This window comes from Sorex araneus, chromosome 1 (assembly GCF_027595985.1).
Source record: "Sorex araneus isolate mSorAra2 chromosome 1, mSorAra2.pri, whole genome shotgun sequence".
NCBI classification, from domain to species: domain Eukaryota; kingdom Metazoa; phylum Chordata; class Mammalia; order Eulipotyphla; family Soricidae; genus Sorex; species Sorex araneus.
Genome location: NC_073302.1, coordinates 144,630,168 through 144,647,565, shown reverse-complemented (window position 1 = coordinate 144,647,565; position 17,398 = coordinate 144,630,168). Strand labels below are relative to the sequence as shown.

At 40.6% G+C, this 17,398-nt stretch overlaps 1 protein-coding gene across 1 annotated transcript in view; it reads right to left on the bottom strand.

Annotated features, from left to right (window-relative positions):
• The window catches only part of CWC27 (CWC27 spliceosome associated cyclophilin), a 235,417-nt gene extending 218,052 nt beyond the window's left edge, over nt 1–17,365 (bottom strand). The window contains exons 1-2 of the mRNA XM_055144032.1: nt 17,061–17,365; nt 4,253–4,349 (exon numbers count right to left, since the gene is read on the bottom strand). Coding sequence (XP_055000007.1) covers nt 4,253–4,349; nt 17,061–17,102 — 139 coding nt within the window. The 5' untranslated portion in view covers nt 17,103–17,365. The remainder of the gene's footprint in view (nt 1–4,252; nt 4,350–17,060) is intronic.
• Nucleotides 17,366–17,398: the final 33 nt, after the last annotated feature.

The window sequence follows — 17,398 nt, the reverse complement described above, 5'->3', positions numbered from 1 at the left end:
AAGAAGGAAAGAAGAGGAGGAATAGGTGAAGAGGAAAAAGAGACAGAGATAAAGAGAAATCTTACCATTATACTTTCAAAGCTAAAAATCAAGCTTGGAGCCTCCATGTACTAGCGTTTTAATTGATTTTATTCATTTAGAAGAATTTTACTTAGAATTATCATTCATTATGTTCATTTAGTAATCCTCTTAGACTTCTTGTTAAACTTTGCAATACTAATTTTATCTCTTACCTGTTGAATTAAGAAAACTGCTCTTACTATTTTCCTACACTTTGTTCTTTCTCCTATATTCTTACAAACAGGAAACAATTTGTTGTAGCAATTAAGTTTCATCATCTAGCTCTAGAGAAGTATTTCTTTTTCACTGTCAAAATACATCCAGATGTTTTCCATTTCTCCCATTCACCTGGTCATGGATTATAATTTACCATTCATTCTTTCAATGTTTTTGTACTTTCATCTCTCTCCTATAAAATTTAAGCTTTTGAATCAAAACTTCTTTCCAGAAACAACTCTGACTTTTCCATGTCTACTAGTGTTTCTTGGTACTGTTGACAGTCACTTGAGGCTTCTCTGACTGAACTACCTGTCTGATTCAATTTCCTTCCTGCCTGCCATAACAATTATTAATAATAGTCTTTACAGATGTCTTTTTTGGCAGTTTTATTTATTTGATAGGGGGTAGGGTAACTTTATTTCTTAAATCTTCTGCTGGGATTACTCTTTTATTTGATTATCTATTTGGAGAGCTCTTGCTATTCCTATAATTGGTTATTTTGATTCTCTTTCACATCTTGTATCTGACCAAAAGCACTATTTTCTGATATTCTGATTGAAGGACAAAGACTTGCCCACTGGAGATAAATGAAAGTGGAGATTATTGAATAAATATGCAATGTTTTAATACAGAATTTTAAAATATAATTTAATAATTAAATTATAATTATAATTATTATCTTGCCCACACGCCTGGCTGTCTTCTCCGGGGCCCCTCGGAGGGGATGGGCTCCAGCTTCCCTCCCCACCCCGAGCAGAGCTCCCAGAGGCTGAAGACCACCGGAACCTAGCTACAGCCATGCTCGAGGCCCCTCTCCACACATTCGGACGGGCCTCATGCATGAAGGTACCGGCAGAGGAACCCAGGTGTGTGTAATCCCATCAACGGCCAACATCCAGAGACTTAAAAGCGAGCTCCCAGAAGATATCTTGCAGCCTACTTCTCCCTCTGGGAGAAACTGGCAAGCTTCTGAGAGTTTCCTGCCCACATGGGACAGCCTTGCAAGCTTGCCATGGTATATTCATATGCTAAATCCAGTAACAAGCTGGATCTCATTCCCCTGACCCTGAAAGAGCCTCCACTGCGACATCCTTGAGAGGGCCAAGTCAAGAGAGACTTCTAAGATCTCAGGGAAAGAACGAATGAGAGGTTACTGAGCCTGCTTGAGAAATCAGTGATTAATGGGATTTCGTGATCGTGAATTTAATAATAAATAATAAACAATAAGTTTAAAAAAATGTTTGCAATGTTTCATGAAAGAACATTCTGAAGAATGAACTCAAATGAATGTGCAATTTTGTAAAATTTGTTAAAAAATTAAAAATAATGACTTAGGTCAAAATATACAATACTGAAGACAATAATAACAGCACTGAATGTTAGATGAAAGATTGTTAAAAAGCAGAATTTTAGACAGACATTAAAAATGAATGAACCTGATGAGGAAAGAACATGTACTCAAAGAAGGAGTGTAAGAAAACAATGAGACTGAGGCACTGAAGAAGACCTAAGTAGACGTGAAAGTGAAACTGGGAAGAAACTACTACGAAATTAAAAGTAATGGCCAACTGGGGTTGGCGTGACAGTGTAGTGGGTAGGACATCTGTCTTGCACATAGCTGACCCAGGTTCAATCCCTGGCTTCCCATATGGTCCCCTGAGCACCACCAAGAGTAATCCCTGAGCACTGAGTCAGTAGTAAGCCCTGAACACCAGCAGGTGTAACAAAAAAAATAAAGTAATGGCCATCTGAAACCATGCAGTTATTTAGTACAATGAGGAAGTTGCAAGGGTAGAAAGTGAAGCTGCCTGAAGTTTCAACTACGAGAACAAGTGGAATTTAATAACGAGAAAAAAGAAAAAAGAAAGCAGGTAAAGAGATTAAAGATGAGAGCAAGTTCAAATACGTAAGAACTATGATGTGGAGTAAGGAAAGCCTCTTCAACAAGTATGCTGAGAAAACTGGGCAGCTACATGCAAAAAAATGACTCAGACCTCTTTCTAACTTAGAACCAAGGATAAAAATCAGATCAAAATGGATAAAGACCTCAAAATAAGACCTGAATCCATAAGATACAAAGGGGAAGATGTGGACAGAACCCTCCATGACATTGAAGCTAAAGACATTAACAAAGATGAAATACCACTGACCAAACAAGTGGAAGTAAATATAAAAACAAAGGGACTATACTAAACTAAAAAGCTTCTACACACCAAAAGAAACAGTGACCAAGATATAAAAGCAGCCCACGGATCGGTAAAAATTATTTACCCAATGCCCAACTGATATGGGGTTAATATCCAAGATACACAACGCACTGGTGGAACTTTACAGAAAAAAAAAAAATCCAACCCCATCAAAAATGGGAAGAAGAAATGAGCAGAAACTTTCTCAAAGAAGAAATACAAATGGCCGAAGGACACATGAAAAAATGCTCTACATCACTAATCATCAGGGAGACACAAATCAAAACAATGAGATATCATCTCAGACCACAAAGACAGGCACACATCCAAAAGAACAAGAACCACCAATGCTGGCATGGATGCAGAGAGAAAGGGACTCTTCATTGTTGGTGGGAATACTGATTGGTTCAGCCTTTTAGGAAAACAATATGTGCATTCCTCAAAAAGCTAGAAATTAAGCTTCCATACAACCCAGCACTACCACTTCTGGGAATATACCCCAAGGGTCCAAAACGCAGGGCAGAAATGAACATATCTGCACTTCTATGTTCATTGCAGCACTGTTCACAATAGCCAGAATCTGAAAACAACCCAAGAACAAATTACTGGTTAAAGAAACCATGGTACATCTACACAATGGAATACTATGCAGCTCGTAAGAAAAATGAAGTTATGAAATCTGCTTATAAATGGATGGACATGGAATACCATGGGGAGTTAAATAAGTCAGAAGGAAAAGAATAGACATAGACTGATTGGACTCATTTGTGGGATATAAAACACACACACACTCACACACACACACAACTTAATATGAGACCAATAACCAAAGACAGTTGAAACAAGGGCCAAGAGGACTGATCCATGGTTGGACGCATACCTCAAATGCTCGGAGAGAAGGCAGTTGGGATAAAGAAGGGACTACCATCACAAAGATAGATAGAAATCATCACTCTGGATAAGAACTATGTGCTGAAACCAGGTAAAGTAAGAAATACGGATAACCTCTCAGTACCTGTATTGCAAACCATAATGCCCCAAATGGAGGGGGGTGGGGAGAGAGAGAGAGAGAGACAGAAAGACAGAGAGACAGAAAGAGACAGAGAGAGAGAGAGAAGTAAAGTGCCTGCCATAGTGACAAGCTGTAGGAGGGTAGCCACGGGGAAAGTAGGGACACTGGTAGAGGTGGAGGGGTGGGTATTGGAACACTGTAGGACTGAAATTCGACCATGATCAGTTTTGTAGCTCTGTATTTCACAATGACTAAAAAAAACTAAAATTAAAATTAAAAGAGATTAATTATAACCATGTAGTAAAAGTGAAGACAACCAGGGAAGACACTGATAAATTTTTGTTTACTGCTTTAGTCATAGCTTATAGTGGAAGACTTGAGAGGAAGGCAGATGTGTAGATTGCAGCTAAAGGGAGAAGAAATATAAATGTGAAAATCATTTGGCTGGGAGTAACAACTGAAGAATAAAGAAACAGAAGCAATCTTAGCAAAATCCCACACTTAGAGGAAGAAAGAAAAGAGATAGAAATTGGCAAAGGTCAGGACTTGGGCACAGCTCAGGGGTCAGCAATACATGCCTTGACTACACAAGGACAAGAGTTGTATCTTCTCCAATTCTTGGCATATAGCTCAACACTGATATACTCATATTAACACCTATTACTCATCATCACTTTTAACACAACTTTAATGTTCTGAAAAAAAATACATTGCAGTTTACTTTTGAATTAACAGAATTTCTTCTATAGAATAAAAATCAAAAATTATGATTTACCTTCCATACATAGCTGAATGAAATTTCTGCTAGCTTTAGGAGCTTCTTTGGACCACAATTCTATGTCAATATCTCCAGCTGTAGTCTTCAATAAAACCTGGTGAAAAGAATATTACACCATCATCTTAAATCATCTCTTGGCTTAATAATCAACTGAAAGGCTGCTAAACTGGAAGCATTCACTAATGAGTCTATAGATTAGAAATGCTGCTTTGCTTCTGTTGTTATACAAAACCTTTTCAAATATTCACTACAGGTCACAACACATTTTTATTTCAAGTACCACTTTCAGAAATAACTTAGAACTGAAGGAAAACATGCCCTTTCATAATAGAAAATTTTTTCATTGAAAAAAATAAAAATATGTGGAGGGGAGGAGATTCAGCAGCTACAGTAGCTGCCTTACAGTGTAAAGCACTGAATTAATGCCTGCATGGCTGAGCAGGATTCTGGCAGCTCTGCAGTCTGAGATCGCTGGCACTGATGGCAATTTCCAGCCACACCACAGCTATGAATGTGAGAATATTGCAAGTCACTAAAGTGCAACCCCTGGTGAGAAACATGTGAGCAGCACAGCCACGAGTGCAACCCAGGTGTATGTGTGCAGGTGTGTGAGCAAGTTACAGAAACCTTCCAATCAGCATTACAGCCCAAAAGTGCCCAGAACAACAGATGAATGTGATATTGTTCGTTTATTTCTTGTTTGTTTTTTGAGTTTGGGGGACGGGGTCACACCTGGCAGTGCTCAGGGATAACTTCTGGCTCTGCACCTAGGGATTCTTCTGGGAAGATTTGGGGAACCATATATGGTACTGGGGATTAACCTGGTCAGTCACGTGCAAGGCAAGCAGCCTATGCACTGGATGATTGCTCTGACCCTATTCTTTTATTTCTTAACTTGCTGTACCAATTACATTGGAAGAAATATAGTGGGAAACTGAATTGAAACAAATTTACGTTCTTTTTATTTCAATAAGTCCCCCTTCCCTTCCATCTGCTACTGTTGTCTGATGACCAGAGGTTGCACATATCTGGCTGTGGTGCTCGCCTAGGGCCAGACTTCAGTTGCAGTGCACACACACACACAAACACAAACAAACACATACACACACACACACACACACACACACACACACCTGGCTGTCATCAAAAGATATCATACACACTCCTAACACTGATGAATTTATTGTATCTTTGGGGGCTTTAACTGATCATAACCATAGCTATTAAATACTTATAACTACTTTCCAATGGTCATAAAAATTAATGGGTGAAACAATATCTGTTCTATAATAGCTTTTAAAATTCCTCCCTCAATCCCTGAAGCAATATAAAATAACTGAGAGGAACAACAGCTCAGTGGCTTAGAAGGCCAACATTGTAAGTGTATGGTCAAGAGTTCAAATTACCATAAGCTGAGCAGAATCCTGGTAGCTCTGCTGTTTGTGATCGCTGGTACAAGCAATTTCTGGCCACTTGACAGCCAGGGGTGCAATTTCCCAGATAAGCACAACGACTGGATTGTGCATACCTCAACTAAAGAGTGCACCCCCCTAAAAGCACATGTGCAAGCTCCACAACTAAATGAGTGCAAACCTCAGTAAGCACTAGAGCTGTGTGTGCAGGACTCTAACCTGGTCAGTGAACTCGACAAGCACCACATCTAAGCCACACAACAACAGCAGCCAGGTGAATGTGTGAACCTCAACAATGAAGGGAAGGGAAGGGGTGGTGGGAAGGAATTAAAATGAAGCTATTCAATGTTTTAAAGCAATGTTAAAGAACTAGTAAAAGCAAACACATACTCCATTAAATTGCTATTACAAACGGAAGGAACATCTGTTGAATGTCTTCCAGTCTCTTATTTTTGACTTGGGGCCACGCCCAGGGACGCTGAGAGGTTGATTATTCCTGCCTCAGTGCTCAGGAATTACTCCTGACGGTGCTCCGGGGACCCAAAGGAAGTTTGGGATCAACTCTGGGTTGACTGTAAGCAAGGTAAATTGCCCTACCCATTATACTATCACTCCAGCCTCAATATCAGTTTCTATGCCAGATACTTAACACATCTTATCTCACTGAATCTTCACATAAAAGAGAGTTATCATTGCTCCCATTTTACTAATGAATCAAGAGACCCAGATAAAGTAACTTTATCCAAAGAATCACAGCAAACTTGAGGCTATAACCCATCTTTTCTCTATACCAGAAATTTCTCTATATAATTCATACAATACAGAAAAACCAGTCTGTCTGCTTTAGGTCCTTGCCACATGCTTAGGTAATATGGTCACAACCAATCTGAATAGAGCAATAAGGCTAAGTTACAGGCAATCACATTGCGGTCTGATCACACAGGAAATAACACAAAGAATAATTTAATTATACAAGGAATAATATCATCTGATGTGGATTGGCATGAAACATTACCCAAAAGATATGCCTTGTATATGATAAACCAACCCAATTAGACTCTGCAAGGAAGTATATGTTTAGTTTTCAAACTGAGTCTAACTTCTTCCACCTCACCCTGTACCTAGAACAACAATATACAACATCTGATTTCTCATAAAGCTTAATGTATAACACAATCTTGAAAATACCATATACCCAAAAAGGCAATGTCTTAAACTACTTTATTACTTCTATTAGCAAAGAAGAAAAATTTGGGAATGGGAAGGGATATATAGGCTTGGAAGACATATACCTGGATATATAACAGCCAACATCCAAAGACTATAAAACCAAGCTCCTGGAAGCGCATGGCCACAATGTGGCCACACGACATCTGATAGCCTAGTTCTCTCTCTTGGAGAACCTGGCAAGCCACTGAGAGTTTACTGCCCGCATGGGAGAGCCTGGCAAGTTCCCATGGCATATTCATATGCCAAATACAGTAACAATGATGGGTCTCATTCCCCTGACCCTGAAGAGCCTCTAAGGCGGGAAGGACAAGTAAAGAGAGGCTGCTAAAATCTCAGGGCTACGATGAATGGAGACGTTACTTGGCCCCCTCGAGCAAATTGTTGATCAACGGGATGACAGTATATACATACCTTTCAGAGAGCCCGACAAGCTACTGAGAGTATCCTGCCCACACAGGCAGAGCATGGCAAGCTACCCATGGCGTATTCTAAGTAGTAATGCTGACATATTTGAGAGATCATGGTTGAAGCTCCCAAAAAGGTACTGGTTGGTTGGAGAAGGCTGAAGTGATGAGTCTGCTGGTTGTGGTGCACCTGTGCCCCAATCCCTTTTTTGCCTGGCACCTTCGGGCCCCTGAGAACTCATAGACCCCGGGATTCAAGCCCCTAGGCATGCCTACACTTCTTAAATTACATTTTATGGGCAATGGAAATAGAGTAACAGAGGCATAAGCAGTAACCAGTAAGCCAATGAATCAGGACACTACTCAGATAACCAGGAATCAAAAACTCCACTGTCAGCACTGACAAAAACTAAAGGGAAACAAAGGAATTCAGGTACACTGGTAGACAGAGACAGAAGTCCAGGCAAATCCTCAACTTTCATCAAAATTCTGAAAAGTGGTTGAGGAGGACCTCAAATCAATACTCTATGCAATGGCAGAGGAAATTAAACAATCATTGGAAAAGAAATTCAATCAACTCAAAGAACAGATTCAGAGTATGAAAGAATCCTTTAAAATGCAATTGCTGGAGCTCAAGAACACAATAACAAGCTACAGTAACAGAATTCTGAATGCAAAGAGCCATATCAGCAAACTTGAAGATAAGTGACAAGTCAAGAACAATAATGAAGTGGTCAAAGAGAAGTTAAAAAAAAATATTGAAAAGAATGAAAGATATTTAATGGATAACAGCAAAGGGAATAATCTCCAAATTACAGGAGCATCAGATCAAGAGGAAAAAGAGAAATCACAATCACGAATCACGAAATCCCGTTGATGGTCGAATTTCTCGAGCGATCTCAGTAACCTCTCCATTCGTCCTAGCCCTGAGATTTTAGAAGCCTCTCTCTACTCGGCCTTCCCAATGATGCTGCATTGGAAGCTCTTTTGGGGTTAGGGAAATGAGATCCAGCTTGTTACTGGCTTTGGCATATGGATACACCATGGGAAGCTTGCAAGGCTCTCCCATGTGGGCAGGAAACTCCCAGTAGCTTGCTAGTTTCTCCCAGAGGGAGAAAAAGGTTGTAAAATATGGCTCGGCACGATTCTGGGAGCTTGCTTTTAAGTCTTTGGATGTTGGCCAGTGACGGGATTACACACACCTGGGTTCTTCTGCCGGTACCCTCATGCATGAGGCTTGTCCAAACGTGTGGAGAGGGGCCTTGAACATGGCTGTGGCTAGGTTCTGGTGGTCTTTGGCTGATGGGAGCTCTGCTCGGGGCAGGGAGGGAAGCTGGAGCCCATCCCCTTTGAGGGTTCGCAGGGAAGACAGTCAGGCTTTCGGGCAAGAGACTCGAGGGCAAGGGAAGAATATTTCACCAAAATATTCTCTTGGTGAAAGAGAATACCTCAAAAACTTCTTCACTCTTATAAGGAGATTTTTACACAGATTTAAGAGGCCCAAAGAGCACCAAAATAGATTCAAACAAAATAACATCAAAGCATACTCTAATAAAAATGGAGAAAACCAAACAGAGACACAAACTACCTAAAGCATCAAAAACAAAAACGTCAAATACAAGGGAAATAACACAGAACTACAACAGATCTCTCATATAATACCACATAAGCAAAGTGGAATGACATATTCAAAGTACTGAATGAGAAAAACTTTCAACCAAGAGTCTATTATTCTGCAAAGCTGTCATTTAGATTTGAGGGACATTCTCCAACAAGAGCCCACAACATTTGCTATAACTAAACCAACCCTGCAAAAACTACTGAAAGGCAGCCTATAAAAAGGAAATGGCACCTTGCAAAGGGGAAAAAAAAAACTAAACCCCACACAGAAAAATGGCAATGTAGCCTGTTGTATGAATAATCTCTCTGAATGTCAATAGACTAAATTTTCCTATCAAAAAGCAAAAAGTAGCTAGATGGATCGGAAACAAAATCCATTATTTGCTGCTAACAGAAAATAACCGAAATTCACAGAGTAAATACAGGTGCAGAGTGAAGGTATGGAAAACAATCACACAAGCCAACGGCAGACAAGAGAAGCTGGAACAACCATATTTATATGAGACCAAAAAGCAATCTAAAGAAAGTAATAAGAGGTTGGGGTGTACACTACTTATTGGTTAAAGGAATAACACATAAAGAATCACTCTCATCAATACATGGACTCCAAATGAGCAAAGTTTATAAAGCTTCTGCTCATAGACCTTAAAAAAAAAAATCCACAATAGTAGTGGGAGAACTCAACACTCTATTTCTGCCAATAGTCAACAGACAAATCAACCAGAAGAATACCAGGAAAGATACAAGAGACCTAAATGGAGTCAGCAGAGCTGGGATTAATGGGCATATACAGGGCACACAATCCTCAAAAAACTGAATGCACCTTCTTCTCTAGTGCTCAAGGAAATTCTCCAGGACATATCACACACAAAAGCATAAATCAAGCACATAAATTTACAAATTCAGAAATCATACCAAGCACCTGCTGAGATCATAACACTATGAAAGCAGGAATAACCATTAAAAAGATATGGAGAAACTCCAACACCAGAAAACTAAATAAAACACTGTTAAATAACAACTGGGTCAAAAAGAAAATCAGGGAAGATTTTGAAACATTCCCTTGAAACATTCCTAAGAAGTTTCTAAGGAATATATGTTAGTATATAATTTATATTAAGTGATCATTACAATGAAAATAAAGAAACAAACTCAGAACCTATGAGACACGTCAAAAGCTGTACACAGAGAGAAACTCGGAGCAACACAGGCCTATGGTAAGAAAGAACAAAGTAACAGCCTATACACACATCTTAAATCCTGGTGAAAGAACAACAAATAAATCCCAAATTTGGCATAAAAGAAATAATAAAAATTAAAATAGAAATCAATTATAAAAATCAAGGAAGTAACACAAAAAGTCAATGAAACCAGAAGCTGATTCTTCAAAAGAATAAATAAATCTTTGTCTAGACTCAAAAGGAAAAAAAAATACCAGAATAAACTGGATCAGAAACAAAAGGGGTGAAATTACAACAGAAGCCTCATAAATTTAATATATTTCTTTGGCCATACCTTTGAAACACTTATAGCAGTTAAGCTGAAGAACCCAGAAGAAATAGAAGGTTCTTAGAATCATGTTATATCCCTGAACTGAGTGAGGGGAAAAGAGAAAACCAGAACAGGGCATTCACAAGCAAAGAAATTGAAAGAGTAATTAAGAATCTCCCCAAGAACAGCATATACAACAAATATATAACAACCATATATATTTGTATATTTTATATATATTATATATTTATTGATGCATTCAAATTGCAAACAGTCATTTTAGTCCTTCTTTGTTTTGGCAGCCTTGTTCGGCCCTGAGATTTTATCAGCCTCTCCTTGCTTGTCCTCCTTAATGCTGCCGTATTGGGGGGCGCTTTCAGGGTCAGGGGAATGAAGCCCACTGTTATTACTGTTTTTGGCATGTGGAACACACCACGGTAGCTTGCCAGGCTCTGCCGTGAGGGCGGATATGCTCGGTAGCTTGCCGGGCTCTCTGAGAGGGATGGAGACTTTTAGGGCAGTCTTTAGTTGCCATTACAGGTGTTCCTATGGGTTGCACCATATTTGAACCCCATTAAATATGGTGTGGCAATTATGGAAAATGGGTAGGAAGTGTTTATGACGTCCAGAAAGTGGCCTGGCACGTGGCGTTGGTTGGGTAGTGGAGGTTGGCCGATGAGGAATTTATCTGGGACCGGCAGGGTGTGTCTTATGGGTGTGACCCCTGGGTCACCAGAGATTGGGGGAAGCAGGCAGAGGATCTCTGTTCCCGGGTCCCATTGAGCCTACAGTCCAAGGTCACAAAGTTCCACATTACCTGGTTCTATGGGGTTCTATGGGAATTCACTCATGTGTGAGGCTTGGCCCAAGCATCCGGAAAGCAGCCTGGAGCGTGGTGGTGGTTGTCGCTGTTGTCCCAAAATTCCAAAGAGGATCAGATCACCGCCTCCTTCATGTGAAATTCTACTTCACGGAATGAGGAGAAGGGGCTCCAAAGCTTAAAAGGAGAACTCCCAGAATGAGACCTCCAACTGGTAGCTCTCTGGCACTATTTCGGCAATATGGGAAGATGCCGTTGTTGACAACATCGATGTGGAATATGATGGACTGGCTCAGCATCTCCATGATTATGCGAGGAATGCAGAGAGAGAGAAAGCCACAAAAAGTCACCTGTCTTCAGAAATTCTGGAGCTCATTCTCCAACGTGGTCTGGCGCAAGCCTCAGGCAATAACAAGCTAATGTCCGAGCTCAGAAAGCTGTGCAGAGAAGGGATAAAAGACCTCAAAGAGAGAAGAGCAGCAGTGTTGGCTGATTCGGCAGAAGCCGGGAAAAGTATTCACAACTTCTGCCTGTCCTTCACCAACAAGATGACTGCCCTCCTGATGGATCTATCACATCTTCCAGAAGGGCAATGGAAAAGGTTATCCACGACTTCTACTCAGATCTCTTTAATAGTCACAACCACCTGCCCACATGCCAAATTCTGCAGGATGAAAATCGTTCCCTATATTTTCTCTTCCGAAACCTGACACACCATTTCATCGGTAAAGAAATGTACAGCACCTGGTCCAGACAAGGTCAGACCCAAACACCTGAAGAATTTGCCGCCATTACTCATCAATATACTGGCTCAGCTCTTCACACGCTACCTGTCTGAATGTACGGTTCCATCCTAATGGAAAACCAGCAGGACCGTCCTGTTGTACAAGAAGAGAGACATCCACGACATTGGCAACTATCACCCAATCTGCCTGTTGTCCGTTGTCTACAAGTTATTCACTCGAGTCATCCTGAATAGAATAGGCAGAACACTAGATGAAGGACAACCATGCGAGCAAGCTGGGTTCTGGAAAGGATTCACCATGACCGACCATATCCACATGGTAACCAAGCTCACTGAGGTTTTGCGAGAGTTCAAGATGCTGCTCTGTCTAACGTTCACTGATTTAAAGGCCTTTGATTCTGTTGAGACTGAAGCAGTCAACGAAGCCCTAGCCAAACAGGGTAATCAAACTCAGGACATCAGAATCTTCTGTGAGCTGTATTACAGATTCACCACCAGGATCTCACCATTCTATAAGGAAGTGATCATCGACGTAAAGAGAGGGGTTCGGCAGGGTGATAACATTTCACTGAAACTCTTCAGTGACACCCTCGAGAACATCATGCAATGACTGGAATAGGAAGGAATGGGAGTGAAGATAGACGGTTGGCAACTACACCACCTCCGCTTCGCTGATGACATCATTCTCATACACCAAATATCAGCCAAGTGGCACGAATACTGGCTGACTTCTACTGTGAGTGTGGAAAGGTCGAACTGCAGCTGAATCTCACCAAGACAATGTTCATGAAAAACGGACTAGTTCCTGATGTTTCATTTGCCTTCAATGGAACGAACATCTCCAAATGCAGGAGTTATGTGTACCTAGGTCAAGAACTCAACATGACGAATGACCTGGCACCTGAACTGAGCAGGAGGAAGAGAGCAGTGTGGAATGCCTTCAAGAGCGTCGAAGAAGTGGTTAAGAGGACAAAGAACCTCCAGCTCCAGGCACATCTTTTTGACTCCACCATTCTTCCTGCACTAACATACGCCTCAGTGACCTGGGCCCTACGAAAACAGGATGAGAACGCTATTCGAGTATCCCAAAGAGGAATAGAAAGAGCTATGCTTAGAGTATCACATTTCACTCAAGTGAGAGAAGGAATCCGGAGTTCCGACCTCCATCGATGATCAAGAATCAGGGACGCTGTCTCATTTGCCAAGGCATCGAAAATCAGATGGGCCGGACACATAATGCGATTTAGAGATGACCACTGGACTAAAGCTTTTACTGGCTGAATTCCATGGGACGTCAAAAGAACTCGTGCCCGCACACCTATGAGATGGTCATATATCTTCGTCAAGACCCTGAATGAACAGTTTGAGTCTCTCGTGTTCCTGGAGTGAGCAAACACCATTGGGCTACATTAGCACAGGACAGAGACGAATGGTCTCTAGCGCCTGCTGGAGCAAATCGATGAACAATGGGATGACAAGTGATACAAGTGATATTTATATAGACATAGATTATACCTTATATATAAGATATATAATAATATATAATATATAATAAGATATATAATATATATTATATATCTGGAGCAACAAGTCTCACAATAGAGACGTAATTGGTGCGCGCTCAAGCAAATTGATGAACAATGGGAAGACAGTGCTACAGTGCTATAAATATATCTCATTTAAACAAAAAATAAGACATGCAGAATATTTTACTAGATGGGAAAAAAGTGGTTTGCATACTTCTCTATGTATATACTTACTAGTTTAGAAACCACCGCACTTAAACAAATAAACTTTCCCTCCTCAACAAGTTCTGGAGTCAAGATGCCCATAATAGACTATAACCCTCTAATTTATTAGCTTCGTTGTTGTGGCTGTAATATAAAGCATTTCTGTGACTCATGTTTCCTTATCAAAAACAAGAATAACAATATCCTTATTTGTTATCAGAACAAAATGAGTTATTATGGATAGCATGCTTAGAACCATACCTGAAAAATAGTAAATGTTCAAAAAGTGCTAGCTATCATTGTCATAATTATTATTCTTATACATTTTTCTTTGGCCATATGCAACAAATAATGTATGCAAGGCTTGGTCACCATGCTTACCAAGATATCTCAAAATCTTTTCACTAATAGATAAACTACTTTTTTTTTTTTTAAGCACACAGGCTGGAGAGATAGTACAGGATTTAAGATGTTTTACCTATCCTGGTTTGGCCCCTTGGCACCACATATGGTTCCCCCAAGTACTACCATAAATGGTCCAGGAGCACAAAGTCAGGAGTAAGCCTCAAGCACAACTGGGCATGTCCCAATCCTCCAATCCAGTCCCCAATCCCCATCCCAAAAAACCACATGGTTCGTTTCTTCTTTGGTCATACAAGCCATCACTATATATATATTTTTTGATGAAGCAAGAAAGCTTCTATTAAAATTTACTTAGAAAGATGCAAAAGGAGAGACAAAGGGAAAAATGTGTATTCAAGAGAGAATTTCTTAGGAATACATATGTATTTCTTAGGAAATATGTATTTCTTAGGAATATATATTAATATATTACTTATAGTAAGATCATATTTCTCTCAACTTGTATTTTTCTGTACTTTACTAGCAGACACAAGAGTCAAAGCATAACATGGCAAAACACAGCATATTTATGCACTGGGATAAGGGATGCTCTGGATGCTCTATTACTTCCCAAATTGATAACGGGACTCATCTTTGAAAGGATGAATTTTTTGTTCCATTTACTCTGGAGATCTCCAATCCTCTCAATACCTGAGGGAGCACTAGATAGTACAAACATTAAACATTCATTGAGCAAACTTGTATTACACCTGCTTTAAAGACTTCACAACACAAAATTGTTGCTGCACATACTTTCCAAGGTATAGAGCTCTGAAGCTTCAGTCTTCAATCAGCCTTGTGCTAAAAAAAAAAATCTCCAAGTAATTCACTGTATCACTGTCATCCGTTGTTTGTTGATTTACTCGAGTGGGCACTAGTAATGTCTCTATTACACTCAGCCCTGAGATTTTTTTAGCCTTTCCTTACTTGTCTTTCCCAAGGATTGGAGGCTCTTTCAGAGTCAGGGGAATAAGACTTATAGTTACTATTTTTGGCATATGAAGACGCTACGGATAACTTGCCAGGTAATTACTGAAAGAAAAATTAGACCCTGCCGGATATTCTCCTTCAGCCTATTTAGATTAAGGACAGTATTTGAGGGATAGAGTAATAGTACAGCTGATAAGGCGTTTGCCTTGCACGCAGCCGACCTGTGTTCAATCCCTAGCATCCCATATGGTCCCCCAAGCACCACCAGGAGTAATTCCTGAGCACAAAGCCAGGAGTGACCCCTGAGCATCACTGGGTGTGACCCAAAAATTTTTAAAAAAAAGAGAGTATTTGAGTTCGCAAGTGATTATGATTACTTGCTCATATTTGTCTTTAACAAAATGACTCTATGAGAATGAGACCAATGTGACTTTTTCTTTACATTGTATCCTTAAAACCTAGCATAAAAGTTGACATTTGCTAGCTGCTCAATAAATATCTGAAACTTCTGTTCAGACACATAATTTTGTTAGAGCTTCACATTTTTATGACCATTTCAGGTTTTCCTCTAGAGTAACATAACTAAGTTAACCTTACCAGTCAATAGTATCAACTCAAATGCACTGATGCTTACATACTCCCTCAGAAGTTAAGAGAAATAAAGTGCCAATTTAGAACATATTTTTACACTTCCTACCCTTTGTCAAGCACTGTTCTGGATGCTTACCTTTGTTACTACAGTGCTTGAATTTTATGTGAGGGATAAGTGGGGAGAGAAATAATAAACAAAAATACTGTAGGGAAAAAATGAAAGTGGTTAAGGTGGACAACAAAAGTGGGGATGCTGAACATGAATGAGATTTGTTGTTTTATGAAAAACCAAATTTAATAAAGGACTCTACCAAGGTGGCATCTGAGTAGGCAAAAGGGTATTCCAAAAAGAGAAAAGTAGCAAGTACCAAGGCCCTGCCAGGGAAACTGGGCAATCTCTATCTGTGTTCTCCACTAGACACGGTATCATCCTCCATTTCCAACACTTGCACTACACTTGAACTCTTCTAGATTTTCACTATGAGAGGAGGTAGTGGTGAAAAGTTCAAAAAAACAAAGAAATAAAATAATTTATCTTCCCCAGATACACACTAAACACTTTACTACCAAGTGCCAATCAATAAAAGACTGCATAAATTATGGCAGCCATACAACAGAATAGTATCTGATATAAACCTGGTTCATCGTAACTCAATTGTATACTTTCAATCCCACTATTTTCTCCATTCTGGTGAAATCATGTTTTATGAGTTCAAGAATTCGAGAGATACAAACTCTACTATGAAACTCCTCCATCTCATGTTATATATAGTTTGGACAATAATTTACATAACTCAACTACCAAATCAATCAGAAAACCATTCTCCCATTCTAATAAGGAGACATTTCCCATTCCCCACTTTCTCCGACAACTATCTCAGGTTTTAAAGTCAGCTCAAAAGCAGTCTCCCTATTAAGGTTTTTCTCCTACTTTCCGGGTTGCTACCTTTTAATAAATAACATACATCTCGCTCAAAAAGGGCGCCTATGCCACGCAAAACTGTTCTTTCCCTAACTAAACCATAAGCTCTCCTAGAGCGGTTCCAAGTAGAGCTCATCCATCCCTCTTCGTAGTCCCTGCGCTCCTAGTACAGTGTCTTTTGGGATAATTTTTTTTTTTAATGGACGGGGAACGACCTCTCAGTTAAGTAAGTGGCATGTCAAAATTTTTAACTTCTCAGACTTTTGCCCAGAAAAGCACCTGCCTAAGTCAGCCGGGAGGTAGGGCCGTGGCTGGTAGATAGATGGGAGAATCCGGACTGGAGAGGACTGCATCATGTGCACACGGGTCAAGTCTAGGGGCGCAATCCTGTTGTGAGGCAGGGCTAAGAATGACCAACCTTATGATTAAAAAAGAAAAAAAAAAAAAAAAAAACCACGAGTGGTTCTCCCCGGCGGGGGACTTGAACCGGCCGAGAGGCGGCTCTCACCTTCCCGTTGGTGGGAGGTTCCTGGATGTAGATGTTGCTCATGCCGGTGAGTTACTCGCGACTCTGCCGCTAGCCGATGGGAGTGGGCGGCCAATCACTGGCGCTGCCCACCTCTCAGGACTCGCTTCCTGACGTCGGGGTCGCAGAGAGCTCGGGCGTGTCAGCGTCCCGCCGGGCAGCGACAGCAAACCCCCTTTCCCCTAAGGCTGCACGGACGCCGCCATGCTGCTCCGGGGCCCCCTCACCGCTAGGTCCGAGGAGGGGGAATCCCCCTGGCCTCCGTGGTGGGGGGGACGAGGAATGACCAGCATGCTCCCACACCGTGACGTGAATCGACA